Here is an 18090-nt window from a genome sequence, read left to right as displayed (position 1 = left end):
CTGCTGATGTCTGCATTTGTTGAAAAATCTGAGACAAAAATAAACTGGTCTGCAGAACTTTATCTGTAGAAAGAAGAAATCATTCTGTCTAAGTATGGGAATTCTGCTTAACTTTCCCCCACTCATTCATTTTGAAAACAAACATGTCTATTGGAAATAGGAAGAGCACATGCACACACACACACACACACACACACACACACACTTTACAGGTAGTCCTCAACCTATGACCACAACCGAGTCCAAAATTTCGGTTGCTAAGCAAAACATTTCTTAAGTGAATTTTGCCCCATTTTATGACCTTTCCTGCCACAGTTGTTAAGTGAATCACTAAGTTAGTAACACGGTCATTAAGTGAATCTGGCTTCCATCATTGATTTTGCTTGTCAGAAGGTCGCAAAAAGGGATCACACAACTCCGGGACACTGCAACCGTCATAAATGTGAGTCAGTTGCCAAGTGTCTTGAATTTTGATTACGTGACCATAGAGGTGCTGCAAACGTCGTAAGTCACTTTTTTCAGAAACATTGTAACTGCAAGCGGTCACTAAACGAACTGTTGTAAGTTGAGGACTACCTGTATTAATTTGTACGGCTCCCCCCTTGACACGCAACTCTGGGTGAAGACTAAAAATTGATAAAATCAACAAGACAGTAAAGCCAACTGCACCTGGGGCAACAACCACATTTTATTTCTTTCATTTATTTCTTAATCAAATTTTCTGTAGCTTTCCCTCTGAGCAAAAGTGATTCTGGATGGTGTACAACAGTCAGATAAAAACACAATATAAAAATATTCATAAAACACTCCTTATAAAAACATGAACAATCATTAGTAAAAATAATAATAATCCATACATATCCATGTGTGTGTGTGTGTGTGTGTGTGTGTTCTAAATAAGCAACCTTTGTGTGGGTTTGTATTTATTTCATTGAATTTTCAGGTTGCTTAATTACTCTGGATGGCTTACAATTATATTCCTCCCCCCACCAACACATACAACCCATTATACAGATTTGACCATCCTATCCCAAGACTTGGTAGAACATTTTTTTTAAAAAGTTTACAGATTGTCAATAAGATAGGAGCAGTAGATGTCATCACAGAGAGCAGGAGTTGTCACTGAGGTCTGGGCTATCAGAAGACATTGTTTGGTCAATAGGACCGAAAGTGTGTCCACTTCATTTGACCACAGTGATGAGTGGAAATATGGAAAGCAAGTGGTCCCTCAAATAGCCATGCCAGATCCTGCAAAAAACTTATGGGTGAATAACAGCACCCTGAATTGCATCCAGAAACTGGTATTGAGTACATCTCATAAAGTTCTGTTTTGGGTGCAATCCAAACATCTCACTGTTCACATCACTGTATTCTGGACCACATAGCTTCTGAGTGGACTTCAAGGGCAGCCCCATGTAGAAGCACATCACAGTAATCCAATCATGAGATGACCAAAGCATGAGTGATTGTTCGAGGGACAAATTAACCTTAGCTAATTAATCTGCCAATTAGCCTTCTGGCGAGTGCTCATAATGTGGTAGCCTATGGAAAATTAAGGAATGCACATGGTATTCCAAGGTCCTCCAAGACGGTCAGATGTATTAAACCTGTACTTTATTCTCACCTTTCTGCAGGACTGGCTAAATATTTGCAGATAGCTTATCAAGAACAGAATGAAGTTCAGTTCTCTTTATCTCCAAGTAGCGTTATCAAGATTTGAACGGAATGCTTCTAGGCTATTGGAGAAGATGTTAGGACTTGGAAGACAGCATGTGCGTTAGGATTATAAACAAAACGTGATAGTGAACAAAGTTGGAATAACTGAAAATATTCAGTGTTGGGCCCGGAAAAATACTACACGTGCTGTGGAGATACTTGGTGCGTGATGGTATTGACATTTACTGAATTCAAGCAGGGTACCCAATACATCTTCCTAGGCAGAGGTCCCCAACCTTTTGGGCACCAGGGACCAGTTCCGTGGAGAGAGGTTTTTCCGCAGACTGGAGGGTGCGTGCTTTTGTGTGCTACCTGCATCCCGTGGATGCGGCTTTGCTTGTCTGGTTGCTGACATGCCGTGGACCGGTACCGGTCCATAGACTGGGGATTTGGGACCCCTGTCCTAGGGAGCTCAGCAGCCCACAAAAAAAGTTAAAATATACTGGCACTATCCAGACTGGACATGGTTTGAATTAAATTATTCCTTCTCATCACAGAAATCCTTAGCTCCTTAAACTCTTTAATTTCCCAGCACACAGACAGGCTCAACCATAAAATGCCATTTCTGTTAGAGCAAAAGGATACTGAGAAACCGTCCGAACATTATCTTTAGCATGAACCATGCAAGCATCCCCAAGTATTGCTAATCTTCCGGTAATATGTTAATAAAAATATGAACGCTGAGATTGAGCATGAGATGGTGCAAAAATGACTTTGAACAAAGATGTCTCACAGTATCAAAATGAGAAGAAAATGCATTCTCTTATGAACTGGATACAAAGATGGCTTTCAGGTTTACTGGAAGCTCTTGGAATTATGTTGATTTATGTGTTCAATGAGAGGGTTCATTATATAGTTTAAAAAAAAGACTAATGGTTTATAAAAAGAGAAAGATGGATGGGTGGAAAGTTTTTTTTTTAAAGTAATTGTTATTTTGCATAAACTCTCTTGTGGAGTCTTCTCCAACTGTGTCCATCAGATGTGGAGTTGCAGTAGCAAAAACTCCCAGATAGCCAATCTGATAGATATTTTGGGTGTTCTAATCTCACCACATCAGAGGATAGCAAATAGAAGAGAAAGCTATCCTACCAAATAAATGGTAAGGGGAATTGTCTTTAAACTGCCCCCAGACTGACAGGGTGGGGGTGGGGAAATGAAATGTACAAGTAGTTAATGACCTTTTTGTGATACAATCTCAGGGGGCGAGTGATTATCATTCACTTAAATACAAAAGGCATGTATTCAAAGAAAGCTAATGCAATTATTCATTAGTTACATTTTGTCCTGTTCTTTTATTTCAGAAGATGAAAGGAGAGCAAGGAAAATCCAAGTATCTGTAAATGGGGGGGAGGGGGTTTCTGCCTTTTCTAAACCCTATCAAATGAGTAAAATTTACCATGGGCACTGAATTCCATGCTCTTTCTTTGCAAGCTGTCCTACCCAAAAAAACATCATTTTTCCATTTGGATTCTATTTTAGTTTCTGTTGCTGGAAAGGTTAATCATGTGCTTATTATACTTCTCTCTCATAAGATCCTTGATCTAGTTTAAAAAAGAAATTAAAGAAATTTAGGGGGGGGGGGAATGGCATACTATTTTCTCTATTATCTTAACTTACATTTTCTCCCAAAAATCAAAGGAATAAAATCAAATCAGTAGCATGAATACTTGAATCATTCTAACAGAAAATAAGTGGCGAGAGAGTTTTCATTTTTCACTGAACTCTTCCTGTAAATCAGTGTTTTTCATAGCCAATCTATTTCACAAAAGCCTGTGATTTTATTCTGAGCACTGGAAGCCTTGAGCATCATTCTTTGGAGGGGGGAAAAAAATCAAATTCAGCACTCAGAAACAGCCTCCGAATGCATCTCCATTGGAGAGATGTGGGTACATATATATGTACATGTTGCCGACAGTGGGTTTCATGGATAAGAAAACCATCACTATAATCCACCTGTGTGTTTGGTACAGGTTGTCCTCAACGTAGCACCACAGTGGAGCCCAAAATATGTGTTGCTAAGTGAGACATTTGCGAGTTTTGCCCCATTTTTTTGACCTTGCTTGCCACAGTTGTTAAGTGAATCACTGCACTTGTTCAATTAGTAACACAGTTCTTAAGGGAATCTGCCTTCCCCCTTGACTTTGCTTGTCAAAAGGGGCAACACATGACCCCTGAACACTGCAACGGTCATGAATATGAGTCAGTTGCCAAGCATCCCAAGTGACCATGGGGATGCTGCAACGGTCGTTAAGTGTGAAAATGGTCATAAGTCCCTTTTTTTCAGTGCCATTGGTCACTAAACGAAATGTTGTAAGCCGAGGAATACCTGTACAATCTAACAGTGTGATGTAATGGTTAAGATACTGGGTTGGGATTAAGATGCTGGAGTAAGGTTGGAAAGATCCAGGCTCCAATCTGCCTCCAACTGAGGAAATTCATTGGATGACTTTGGTCACCCCAAGATCTCTACCCCCATCTCCCTCCAGTTGGTTGGCAGAGAAGATCCTTGGCCTTTAAGGTGACTTTGACTTTCCCTGACTTTGTCCATGTTTCCGTCAGGTCTCAAAAGGGCAATGGAATGGTCCAAAGGATGACTTAAGAAACGATCCTTTACCTACGTTTTTTTAAATCGGCTCGGTCGGTGCCCGGGGGCTTCGCGGTGCTTGGCCAAGAAAAGCCCCCCCCCCGGTGGCCCCCACCTACAGAAGCTCCAACGGGTGATGCCGGTGGCGACCCAGCCCATCCGGACCAAAAGGGTCGCAGGCTCCGCGGGCAGAAGGCAGCCACGGCTTCTCCCATCTTTGCTCCCTGGCCGGGCCAGGTGGAGGCTGCAAGCCCAGCATCTGGAGCGCGCCGCTCCGGCTTGCCCATCTCCAACGACTCGGGCAGGGGAGGGGAAGGGAGGGACAGCCCAAGCGGGCAGCTCCCCGTCTCGCCCTGGCCCTGCCCGCGCCGGGGCGGGGCGGGGCAGTGGCCTTGAATCACCGGCGGGTGCCCGGCGGCTGGCCTCCAGCAGGGCATTTAAATGCCAGCCGGGACTCAGCCCGAAGTAGCGCCAGCCGCCGCTGCCGCCGCGGGAACCAAGCAAGAGCCGGCCCGACCGCGCGCCTCCGGCTCCGAGAGAAGAACCCGCGCGGTCGCCTCCCGCACTAGCAGCCAACCAGCCAATCGAGTCCCCGGCCGGCCGGCGGCTCTTGCTTCGCCCTCGCCGCCTCTCCCTCAGCAGCCATGCGGGCCATCCCCGCGCCGGGCATCCGCTTCCTCCGCTCCTTCTCCAGGGACAGCTGGTAAGAAGGGCCCAAGGCCGCGGGGAGGGCTTGCCCAAGGCCGCCCGGGCGCCTCATCGCCTCCGGCTTTCCGGGCGAGGGAGGGTGGGTGGCGAGGCGAGAGGGGGCGAGGAGGGCTGCCTTGACCTCTGCTAGGCCTGCCCCGCTCCCCGCCTGGCTCGACCAAAGAGCCTCTGGCGGGCTCGCAGCCCCAGCTGCCCGCGGGGCGAGGCGGGAGAGAAGCACCGGCCGCGTGCGACGCAGCGGCGGGGCACGTGCCAGGGAGGCCCGGCTGGCCGGCTTAGGCGCTGGGCCCTTTCTGAGGGATAATCGGGGCAGTCGTAAGGTAGAATAATGTGGAATAATAATAATAATAATAATAATAATAATAATAATAATAATAATAATAATAGCCCCCCAGTGAGGCACTACCTTGACATGGTTGTGGGGCTTGTGCACTCTGAGGAAGATGAGAGCTATGCCAGAGGTTCAACCATACTGGACAGGTCTCATCAGAGGAGTCAGACAAAGAGTGTCTCTCCCATAAAAAATATGGTGAGACGTAAATTTCAGAATGCCATACCGGCTCGGATGTCGCCCAGGTTAACAAGGTCCGCGCTAGATATTGGAGTTCCTGGATATCTGGTGATAAATGGGTTACAGGACTCAGGACTGTTGGCTGAGCAACCAGGGCCAGCATCTGCAGAACTACTGGAAGAAAAGGTGTTTACCCGTCGCAGATACACAGTGATGGAAAACAAAGAAATAATGATCTGTTACTACAGATCAAGTCCAACAAGAAGAGGATATCTAAAACAAATGCACCAGTTCTGGAAAGAACAACATCCAGAATCAGAAATAACAGAACAGAGACTAGCAGATCAATGCCGATTTATAATACGAAATAAAATATTCACAGAAACAAAATTGGATGAACTGCAAAGACTGTGGCAAAAGCAAGCAAGGGTAGTACCAATAGTAATAGGCTCCTTGGCTGCAATCCCAAACCAACTGGAGCACCACTTGAACACCATTGGCATTGACAAATTCGCTATTAGTCAATTGCAAAAGGCGGCCTTACTAGGAACTGCTTCCATCCTGCGACGATATCTGTAATACCATCAAACAGCCATATCTGCCTCTCCCAGGTCCTGGGTAAGGACTCGATAGGTAGACAAAATGCCAAATCCAGTCTGAACATCTGGCTGACTGTGCGATGATCCATAATAATAATAATAATAATGAAAAAATCACTAAAATAATAATGTGTCTGCATAATTACTGGAATAATGCTGTGTCAGTAATATTTGGCTAACCAAATGCGCATTGCACTTGGAAACAATGTATGTAGCAAACTCTCCATTGTATGCCCGTGAGAAGCTAACCTAATGTATTACAATGTAGATTTCTATGTCTAGTTCTTTGTTCCTGAGAAAAGGAATGTATAAAACTAGTCTGAACCTGCCTTTGGGGTTCAGAATTGCTTGTCTCTACTGCGTCTGAACCTGCGCAATAAATCTCTCTGCTAAACCCTCTGGAATTCGTAAAAGTCCCTTTCGTTTTCCACAAGAGTCGAGCCGCTGAGGAAGCGCGGGTGTAAAGGAGGGTGGGCAAAAGCCGGCGCTCCTGGACCTGCTTTCCCTTCCATTGTTCTCAAGAAGCCTGAAAGGATCCCGGGAAAAGATCTGGGATCCAGCAGGGCTTGGCTTCGAGCCTCCGAATCCAATGCCATCCCTTCCTGTGTATCCCCTGCTTTTCTTCTTGGACGCACAATGCTGAGAGAAGCGGGCATCCTTCTGTCAATGGAGATTCTCAGGCATGGTTGTCCCAAAGGAGCTTTTCCCCTCCCCCCATCTCTCGAAAGGCAACTGGACTTTCTTTGCAAAAGAAAGATCAGGCATCCTTAGTTTGACTCTGGGATCTATTCAGTGGATCCAGCTGGGAGAAGCTGAGTATAAGGGCCTGACTTGGGATGATCAAGTGGTTCTGTGGAAACAGACTAGGGTGGGGTGGAGGTGTTGCAAGTTTGCTTGGCATAGTGTTATGACCAGTGGTGGGATTCAAATATGTGAACAGCCGGTTCTCTGTGTGGATGCCGCTTCCGGAAGTCCATTCTGGGCCTGGGCAACCAAAAATTAGCTACCGGTTCTGCCGAAGTGGTGCGAACCGGCTGAATCCCACCACTGGTTATTACGTTATATGATACGATGGAAAGGCAAGCAGACTGGCTATCTGGCTCCTGCAGTGCCTTCATATACTTGGTTCTCTGGTAGAGAAAAGACAGGGCCACCTTCCCCAATCTAGGCCTTCAGGTGAGTTGGAACTAGTCCTCAAATGTCAAGGCATCTTGCAGCTGCAAACAGTGGGAGCTCCAATACACGAAATGGGCAGCCACAGATCGTTGCTGGGCTCCATGTTCTGTTTCTGCAATGTGCAAGACAAATAGTGATGTCAGTTTCCATGGAAATAATACTCTAGCGCAGGGGTAGGCAACCCAAAACACTCAAAGAGCCACTTGGACCCGTTTCCCACCGAAAACAAAACACCGGGAGCCGCAAAACCCTTTTGATATCCAAAATGAAGATAACACTGCATGTATCCTTTTTTTACCTTTAATACAGGTATGTGTGTGTGTGTGTGTGTGTGTATACACACACACACACACACACACACACAGGTAGATAACACTGCATATATCCTTTTTTACCTTTAATACAGGTGTGTGTGTGTGTGTGTGTGTGTGTGTGTATACATACATACACACACACACAGGTAAAAAAGGATATATGCAGTGTTATCTTCATTTTAGATGTCAAAAGGGTCTCTCTCTCTCTCTCTCCCTCCCTCTCCCTCTATCTGCCCTTGGTCTGCCAGTCCTCTTCCCCCACTCTCTTTCTTTCTCTCTCTTTCCTCTCTCTGTCTCTCCTTCCCTCTCTCTCTCTCTTTCTCTCCCCCCCCTCCCTCTCTCCTATCTGCTGCTCACCTGGCAAGCTGGCTTCAAGCTGTTCTCCAACAAACTCAGGGGTAGGCAACCTGGGCTCTTTTATGACTCATGGACTTCAACTCCCAGAATTCCTGAGTCAGCATAGCTGGGCTAGCTAGCTCTCTCCTGCCCTTCCTGCTTCCTGTTTCCTGCAGAGACGCAGCAAAGGGAGGAGCTCAGCCCAATAAGCTTTTCAGCTCCTTGAAGAACACTGTGAGTCCACTTTCTTTTTCACACACAAACACACACACACACACACACAGAGAGAGAGAGAGAGAGAAGCAGGGGAGCGCAATTGCCTCTCTCTGTCTCTCTCTGCAAATGGCAGAGGAGGCTGGGAGCCACAGGGAAGGCTCAAAGAGCCGCATGCGGCTCTGGAGCCGCAGGTTGCCGACCTGTGCGTTAGTGTATAGGCAGGCAGTCCTGGACTACAACCATTGGAGTGATGGGGATGGGAAAGCAAGGCTTGTGCTACATTAGGTTTTGGAGGAAAGATCCTCAACTGGATCATAACATTCATGTTAGTTATGACTTGTTGGTTTTCCTTCAAAATATAAGAAGGCTGCCTTCCAGTATGTCATTTCTCACATGTTTGGAAATTATTCCAAATGATTGGGTGGGTGCAAAAATCATTAAGCAGAAAATGTCCCAAACAGAGCAGTAATTGAGTCCCTGGTAGACAAGGATGGTTTTGCTTGTGTCTCTAAAAGATTTTTTTTATTTCCATTGAGATCTGTCTTGAGGTGATTACCACCCTTTGCTCATTTGGTCTCAAACTAATAAGTATCATTCTGACCTGCTGACATTTTCTCAGTGACAGTCATGCCCACCGTCATAGTCCTCCTTCCATCATTAGATTTTTGCCATTTCCATCAGTGTGACATTTTTACTTAGTGCCTGCAATCGATACAAAATTAACTTTGTTTGCTGTTCTTGGGCCAGCTAAGTTAGTTACCTAAGTTTGTCACAAGGAGAATATACTCTGGGTTTGTGTGCCCTGGACTGGAACAGGTTATTGTGGTTTATTTGATTCAGCCTAGCAACATCACATTAATTGTCCGAATAGATCACATCTCTCCATTTAATTCTGCCAAACACGTTGATGATGATTTGTATGGGTAAGCAATTGCAATGGAAATTATCCTTGCCTTCTGAGACTGGATTATTCTAGTTTTGCCTGCAAGAGGCATTTCTGAATTGTGTGTGTTTACAAGATTGACAAGTCCCTCCTCTGTAACATGTCTGTACAACAGCATAGAGCAATTGGGTCATCTCTCCCTAGTCTTGTTTTATAGAATGAACAGATCAAGCTTCTAATGAGAAATCCCAGACAAAACAAGCAAAAAGAAAGAACTGAGACATTGGCGGTGGATTTTTTTAAGGGAGCAATTGCTGCTAATTTGAGTATGCACGTTCCATCTTGATCACAGCAGGACTGGTAAGATAACTTGCATCTGGGATCAAGTTGTTACAGATGTAACACTAGAAACGGCATCCCTTTCATCTCACAATCATTTGTTGTCAACAAATCTAGCACCCACACACCAGTAAGAGAACAGGTTGTGCTTGTAACACTTGGGCATGGCCTTCTCCAAACAGTGATGCCATATATAAGCCATAAACTTGTTTTTATTATGGATTAGGAACATGCTTAAAAAAAATGCTAGATCTGATTAGCAATAGCAATAGTACTTAGACATACTATGTATAGTGCCTCATAGTGCTTTCCAGTGCTCTCTGGATGGTTTACAATGTCAGCATATTCTCTCTCCCAACCATCTGGGTCTTCATTTTACCGATCTCGGAAGGACAGAAGGCTGAGTCAACCTCAAGCCCCATCAGGATCAAACTCCTGGTTATGAGCAGAATTAGCTTGCAATACTGCATTTTAACCACTATGCCACCAGGAATGGAGTTTCTACAAATTCAGTGACTTGTCTCCTATGTTAACAAGCCAGATGCCCTGAGAAGGCCACAGACAGTGGTCTCCTCATCATTGTTCTCCAGTAACCACCATCTAGAGTCTGATTCTAAAAGTAACTTAACATATTTAAGACTAGAAGCCATTGATATACTAGTATCCAAAAGCAGGAATGGAACAATCGACCAGCCCTTCCAAAGCCAAGAATTACATAATGCTCAAAGATTATTAGTCTTATTAAAACAGAACCTTCTCCATGAAGATGTTATTCCAAAGATCATCCGACAAGAGGACCTATCATTTCATTTCAGGGACTAGATTCTTTCCAGGCTGTCTTCATTCTTTCGCTATGCATTGATATAGTTTCTTTGGTGCAGATCAGATTCCTTTCTCACTGTCAGCTGCGGTCATCCTTACTATTTGCAACTTCCACACTGGGATCCTCTACAGCAGGGGTCTTCAAACTTGGTCCTTTAATGGCTTGTGGGCTTCAACTCCCAGAATTCCAGTGTGCCTGGCTGAGGAATTCTGGGAGTTGAAGTTCACAAGTCATAAAAGGGCCAAGTTTGAAGACCTCTGCTCTACAGAGAGTAAGAAGCAAAGAGCATATATACATTTTTATACTTTTGTTGAACAGTTATCTTTCAGAGAATTCCTTAAGCATGTCATTGTGTAACCTAGTATTCAAATTTTGAACCTATCAGTGTAGGAACTATTTTTATGTAAACACTCATTTGCAGGGGGAACCAACTCCTGTTCCTAAAAACACGAGGCAGAATGTGCATTCAGCAGCCACCGAGCCACACGGTCAACATGGAATAACAGCTAATATCATGGAAACTTTATCGGGAATTTCATCGACCTGTCCCTCCCATTTGTGTCATTCTAGACCAGTGGTTCTCAACCTTTCTAATGCCGTGACCCCATAATACAGTTCCCCATGTTGTGGTGACCCCCAAGTGGGCGTGGCCACCAATAAAAGGGAGTAGGACAGCTAGGGAAAAGGGAAAAAAATGGCGGACAGCGTGGTTTGGCAACCCCTGTGAAATGGTCGTTCGACCCCAAATGGGGTCCCGACCCACAGGTTGAGAACCACTGTTCTAGACCTTCCAGGCTCAAATTGGATTTTCAAGATCACTGCCAATCTTAAGCATTTAGATCCCTAGTGCCTTATCAGTACATTTGCGCACATAGCTCTTAGGCAAGACTAAGTGATGTGTGGAAGCTGAGTTAGACCAAAGGTCTATTTTCCTTCAGATCCTGTTTTGCACAGTGCCCAACCAGACACTCTAAGCAAGTGCCTAGTTCTTTGCAAACTAATCAATGTTCTTCTTCTCCCCATTGGCAAGTGTTGCAAATACAATGCTGAGATCCAGTTCTACTTCTTTTGCACTTGAGTTCCTTCAAGCGTGAAATGGCTCATTTAATATTTGGATATTTGGCTTTATTTTTAGCAGTTCTTCTTGAGACTCCAGCTCATGGAAGATGGAAGGTTAGGAAATTTGGTGGTTGTTGCTATTACTTTCCCCAGTCTGTCCAAATTTTTCATCAAAACTGCTGGTATTAGTGGGAATTCTGTGAAGCTCAACACACTTGAAGAGCTGACGCTTGTAGATTCATTTCCATACTTTTAATTTCTGCTATGAATTGTTTGACTCTTACTTCATGCTGTACTTCAGAGGATGTCCACAGATAGGTCTGTTCCTAACTGGTGACCCCCCCCCCAAATGACAAAAATTGTGTGATGATAGCACATGGAAACGCCTAAGGGTAGAGCTTGTGTTGCAACACATGTTTCATCAGCTGCTCTTTCTCCGTCCCCTCTGCAGTGCCTATAGCCCCACAGAAGTACAGCATCTGAAGAAAAGTCAGCTTTGATTTTTTTTTCCCTAGCCAAATTTGATCTTCTTATTCTCTTAGGATCAACTGAAAACAATCAGGAGAGTTTTTGTCCCAGCCTAAATCCATCCAATTATCTTGGACTGTAACACAATCACACCCTCATCTCTTTATTAATCTAATAGGAGTTAGGTTAGTGTATGATGCAGTTGTTCTGGATTCTAAAAGGCCCACTGACCTACCTTTGCCTTACAGAAGGCTCCATAATTAGACTGTCAATTGCACAAGAGTCCATAAAGAAAACTCTGGCTACCTGTGCATCCTAAACTAAGGCAACATGGCTTCTTTGGCTTGTCTTAGTGATGTATGAACCCAGCTGTTGTGCTGTTGTACTGGAAGGATAGTTAATGTCATCATGTCTTAGAGCAGGGGTGTCAAACTGCCGGCCTGCAGGCCAGATGCGTCATCGGGAAGCTGCGCCCACCCCATTGCTGGCAATAGCAAAACTGTACTGATACGTTGCATGATGTCACATGACATCGTGAGTTTGACATGTCTGTCTTAGAGCAACATGTCTACTCAGCTTCTTAATCCATTTTATCAACTCCAAACAGCTATAACCTTTCAAATCATATTTGCATTATTTGGCATTATTTATGTATTATCAACTAAATTTATTTTCCCTTTAATATTGTCAACTGGAGATACTAGATCTGAGTATTTAAATCAGTTCCTCCCTTCTGCTTAAGGATTTCTGCCTTAAATGTCATGAATAGCCAAGGTGAATATCAAAGTATTAAGCAATACCAGTGACCTGGTTTGTCTAATTGCCAGGGGCATAATTGAATAGAGATGTGATAGAGTTTCAGAGGGATTCCTGTACATCCTTGTTTATTCTTTTATTCTTTCCTCTTTTGCACCAACTATAATGATTTCCATTTCATTTTCTGCCAAATGCCAATTACTGCTGTCCTCACGTGACACAGATTTGAGCAAAAAGAGAAAAGTTAAAAGTCAGCCACACAGGATAAACTACTGGTTTTTTTTAAGTCTATAGATTTTTAAAGGACATAAGCTCAGTTAGACATAAAGATAGAAATCTTCCCTAAATATTGGCTAAATGTTCTATATAGTTGAATGAAAAACAACACATTACTTTTTCTTCCTCTTGGCTATTACCCAACAAGTAAGACCTCTGATAAATCTTCCAAGTTATACATTATAAAGATCATGTCTCATGTCACAAATCTTTTGGCAACTCTGCACCAGAGAAACAGTAGAGTAATATCTCTTAGAGAAGTAGTTTTTTTCAGCAGTTGAATGGGTCCCATGTTATATTAGGCTATAATTTGCTGAAATCTTAAATAACCACAATTGTCGATTCACAGATCTCACTGACCTGTAAATAACGACTTACAAATCACAGTGGTTTCAAAAACCTGTTCAGTCAAAACCAAAAAAAAAAACCACATGACGATCTAGCATGGTGTGTGACTTCAATTATTGCCTGTCAAGTTTCCTGTGTTTCTGATAGTTTACTTAGATAAAGAAATAAGGTACTGGTATCCACTTCCTAAAGTAGCTTGCCAGCAAAATTTGTTCTTAAGGAATCTATCATTACACTCAGATGGATGAATTTTTTTTTAATCCTGCTTTTTTTGTCAGCTTCTCCTGCATTCAGTCAGAAGCCCAAGTCCACTGAAAATTTACAGAGCACCTAAAACAATGCACAGATTTTGCCTGTGTTATGTTTACCAATGTGGGCATTTTATGTCTACTGTATATTTCTTATATCCTCCTTAATGCAATGCTCCATAATATCTTATAATGCAGAGTGATGCATTTTAGGAAAACATGATGATGAAGAAGAAGATGATATCCATTCAGTTGTGTCCTATTCTTGGTGATTCTGTGGACCAGGTCTATATCCAATCCTCTGATCTTGTACTGTTTCTTTGTTTTTTTTTAAATCTCTGGCTAGTGTCAGCTTTGTTGGTATCCAGCCATCATTTTCTTTGGTAGCCTGTTTTCCTTTTACCGCTAACTCTCTTCCAAACATAACTGCTTTTTCCAGGGAATTCCCCCGCATGACATGGCCAAAATAAGTGAGACACAGTGATCTTGTGATCTTGGAAAACATTTACCATAATTTTATTAGAATGGGTTTTTTAAATTTATTTCTACCTTTTGGAGATGTTCTATATCCAGCTGCTATTCTATGTTTTTAATCAGCCACTGATTTCTCATTTTAAGCTTTTGGGGGCTATATTTTAAACCTTTAAAGACATTTTTCTTTGTGTTTCGTGTATTATTTCTCTTGATACCTGTCTCATGTTAGAAGGACACAAGGAAGGTTATGGAAATTTTACAATTAGCTAAATGAAATACCGCACAACTTTCCTTATCAAATTAGCAGGCAATTTGAGGTGAATTTTTAAAATGATACTCGGTTTCAAATATATCTACTTACTGCCAGAGAGAAGATCTCTTTTCAAAATGAGAAAATCTTATCTGTAACATTGTTCCTGTAAAGTGTAATAATGTATTTGTGACCTCTTGGGACACTGACTAATTAAAGCGGAGAAAAATGTTCACCTAATACACTGATTAAAACAGAAAGCAACAGAGGATTGCTATGGTTTTTAAGGACATTGATACTTTTGGCAACTCTTTCAAGGATAAAAATGGCAAAAGTTTTCTTGCCTGTTTAAACAGGAATGTAACCTTAGCTGCCTTACTGCTCTCTACTTTATGCAGATCGCCTTAAAGTTCAAGATAAATAGAATGAGCTGGCTGTATTTTTTTTCTTGTCTGAAAGAAGACCCTTTGCCTACAAAACCATGGAGGCACGTGGATCAAAATTGTCGCCCTAAGTAGGGTCATCCCTTTGTCCTGATGTCCTTGTCCCAACGGTTAAATAAATTGTTTTAACTGAATTTAAATAAATATGGCTCTTATCCGTTTGTGATACATTTGAACTCTCAGTACTGTATGTAAAGCTGATTTTTAAAGTTCTTCCAAACATACAGCCTTATTCAGAGTTTGCATGAGATTGTTTATTTCCTCTAATTGAAGCTTTGCAACAAATTGTTTTGTCTGGCTGTGTTGAAGTAGTAGAGACAAGAAGCCCAATCACGAGTATTAACTCTTATCTTTATTATAAGGTTCCAACAACAGAATCTTGCAAGGCTGGAAGTATTTCGCCTTTCCTTTTACTCTCCAGAGAACTAGGGAGGGTCCATTCTGAATTGTTTTTTATGTTCCCCCTCTCCTTTGGGATGAGATATGCTGCCAGTTGTCCAATCTGCAACTCTTTCTCCTATCTCCTAAGGCAGGGGTAGGCAACCTTGGCTCTTGTATGACTGTGGACTTCAACTCCCAGAATTCCTGAGCCAGCCATGCTGAGGGGAAAGGGAGAGGTTTCCATGCTGAGCCATGCTGGCTCAGGAATTCTGGGAGTTGAAGTCCATGAGTCATAAAAGAGCCAAGGTTGCCTACCCCTGTCCTAAGGTCATCCCCATATACCAGGGAAGCTTGTTGGGCATGTTCCCCAAACAATTGGATTTTTTTTTTTAAAAAAACTTCCTCTGAAATCAAGGCACCTCCTTAAAAAAAAGTTTCTCTTTGTTACAATTGCATCCCCTTTCTCTCCAGCTAGTGCAGTGGTTCTCCCCTTTTTAATGGCGCAATCCCCCAACCGGTCGTAAGTCGAGGACTACTCAACCAGTCGTAAGTCGAGGACTACTCAACTGGTGCAGCACCGTTTGCAGAATGGGACTTTTGGCGGGCTCAGCAGGGCAGAGACAGCCTGGACAATTCCTATTGGCTTTTGAAAGCCAATAGAATTAGACTCTATTCAAGAGAGTCTATTCTATTGGCTTTCAAAAGCCAATAGAATAAAAGGGAGTAGCACAGCTAAGGAAAAGGGGAAAAAAATGGCAGACTGCGTTGTTTGGCGACCCCCGTGAAATGGTCGTTCGACCCCAAATGGGGTCCCAACCACAGGTTGAGAACAACTAAGCTAATGGAATACAACCAGCAAGATTTCTTAATATTCTAAGGTAAAAGAGGAGATAAACAGAGAGGTAAATAGACCTCAGATCCATGAATGATCCCCTTGTCCATAATAAGACTGCAGGAAAATATTTGGCACAGAGAAGATGCTGAAGCTTTGAAGTTCTAGAGCTTTGGCCGTGCTATGAAATTATGAATGGAGCTTTAATGTTTGTGCTTCCCACAATCACTGCCAGAGGCAGCAGGATGGCCCAGTTATAGTGACCTAGATTCCTACAAGGCTTATACTGTATGAGCACATAACAAAGGGGAAACCAAACCAACCAAGAATAATTTTGAGCCTGGAACTATTGAAAAGATGGCCTAAACACACCACTCTTGTCCAACATTCCAGGCAAGTAATGACCATCATCTGTAAGAAATATGGCCGTCACTAGAGAAGATGAAAATAGAGATCAATTCTTCTGGAGGGCTCATGTTGAGTCATCATCCATCCAACAAGTCACTGGATTACTTCAGGGCTTTCTGCTGGATATTTTGAGAGTCTGCATTAGCCTTTTAGCGTGGTTTAGTAAACTGGTTTTAATAACAACTTGGCGTGAAGCTATAGTACATACTACAGGTAGTCCTTGACTTAATGACCACAATTCAGCCCAAACTGTTGAATGTCAAGGACTATCTGTATGTCATCTTTGTTTTATGAGAGTCCTGTAGGTGACCTTTAAGTGTGGACAGGGATAGCATAAAAAACTAACCTGGATTTTATTTAATTGGCCTTTCAATATAAATATACCTGAAGGGATTAATCACCCTCCGTATAACTGCACCCTATGCATTTAATAATTTTCCTCTCCAGTCACAATAACAGTGATCAGATGGTTGCAACTGGCTTTATGTGCAGGTATATGTGGCTGAGGGTTTTCATACTCCACTGCTACACAAAAACCATGTTCTTCCTGAGTTGGATTTTCTCTGGCTCTAAAGCTGTGTTTTCTCCGGAATCTATTTGAATACCTCGATTTGGCCTCAAGGCAGAAGTGAAAGCAAGTCTGCTGAGAAAGAGAACCAATCTTGTAATTTCCTGAGAAGACCAAATAGGACTAATGGCCCCAACACAGAAAAAAGAGAGACTTAAATGTATAGCGAATCCAATGCTGTCATTAGCCACCCACTACTCCAGCAATGTTGACTTTGAATGAACTGAATGCTATAAGCCAGGGGTCTTCAAACTTGGCCCTTTTATGACTTGTGGACTTCAACTCCCAGAATTCCTCAGCCAGAAAAGCTCAGCTGGCTGAGGAATTCTGGGAGTTGAAGTCCACAAGTCATAAAAGGGCCAAGTTTGAAAAACCCTGCTATAAGCAATCAGGATCAGCATGATAGATCTGGAAGTCCTTCCTAGACACAAGGGCTATATACAAAGAGGCACTTTTGAAGAGGCACTTCAAAAATTCTTAAAACCCATTATTCAAAACGAAATAAAACAAAGCAGTAATATGATCCCGAGCAGAGGATCATTTAAATATAGGAAGTTGATTTTTGCTTTCCCCTTTGGCTTTTCCACTTGAAAAGATACTGTTAGCACTATCTGATAAAAAAATAATAATAAAAAACAACTCAGTGCAATTTTTTTGCATATAATTGGGAAGCCTCTCTGAATCTTATCTTTCAGAGATCGTCTCTTGGTTATCTTGCTGAAAAAGTTGATAAGCAAGATCTCCCAAGAGGAGGCTGAAATGTATCCAAGGAACAGCCTTTTTCTTGCGCACAGAAGACTGAAATCAACTTTTCCACGCACGGTTTAATTTCCATCGTCACTCCCCATATGACTCTGAACATCTGCTTGTCCTGGCTTGCTTTGGAGAAGGCAAAGATTCCAATGGAATAAAATACTGTACATGTAACTCAGCGTTGAATTGCGGAGTTTTTTTGTGCTCTCTGAGCTTGGTTTATCAAGCTCAGAGAACACCAAAGACCTCACAAGGAAAGACTGCATTGTTCTTTCTGTTAGAAAACAGGAAAGGGCAGATGAGTTGTCTTGCTGACTGTTTAAATCTCTCCTCTTTACTTGCCAAATAAAGACTTTTAAGGAAAATCATATGTCTATCCCATCTAAAGAAGCAACAGATTTTTGAGAGTGTTTTACCTGTTAGTGTTGGGCATTCCAAATTCCTTATCTTGGAAATGGAGACCATCTAAGAAGGGGCATTTAATTATTCCCTCCATCCCCCCAAATAACTTTTTTTTAAAAAATCCCCTTTTCCCCTCATAGTAAGGCTACCACGTCTTTGTCATTGCAAGGAAGTCTCCCCAGATAGCAAGACCTCAAGTAAGGGAACTAACAAGGATGC

General features: G+C 42.7%; 1 protein-coding gene across 2 annotated transcripts in view; it reads left to right on the top strand.

Moving 5' to 3' along the window:
* Positions 1-4657: 4657 nt before the first annotated feature.
* Positions 4658-18090, top strand: part of SLC37A2 (solute carrier family 37 member 2) — a 41448-nt gene continuing 28015 nt past the window's right edge. For both annotated transcript variants that reach the window (XM_039356550.1, XM_039356549.1), the window contains exon 1: positions 4658-5003. In XM_039356550.1, the coding sequence (XP_039212484.1) occupies positions 4945-5003 (59 nt within the window). In that variant the 5' untranslated portion in view covers positions 4658-4944. The remainder of the gene's footprint in view (positions 5004-18090) is intronic.

The sequence above is a fragment of the Crotalus tigris genome, unplaced genomic scaffold, assembly GCF_016545835.1.
Source record: "Crotalus tigris isolate CLP2741 ecotype Arizona unplaced genomic scaffold, ASM1654583v1 scf7180000018825.4774228, whole genome shotgun sequence".
NCBI classification, from domain to species: domain Eukaryota; kingdom Metazoa; phylum Chordata; class Lepidosauria; order Squamata; family Viperidae; genus Crotalus; species Crotalus tigris.
The sequence above is the reverse complement of the archived record's forward strand: the minus strand, read 5'-3'. Positions and strand labels throughout refer to the sequence as shown.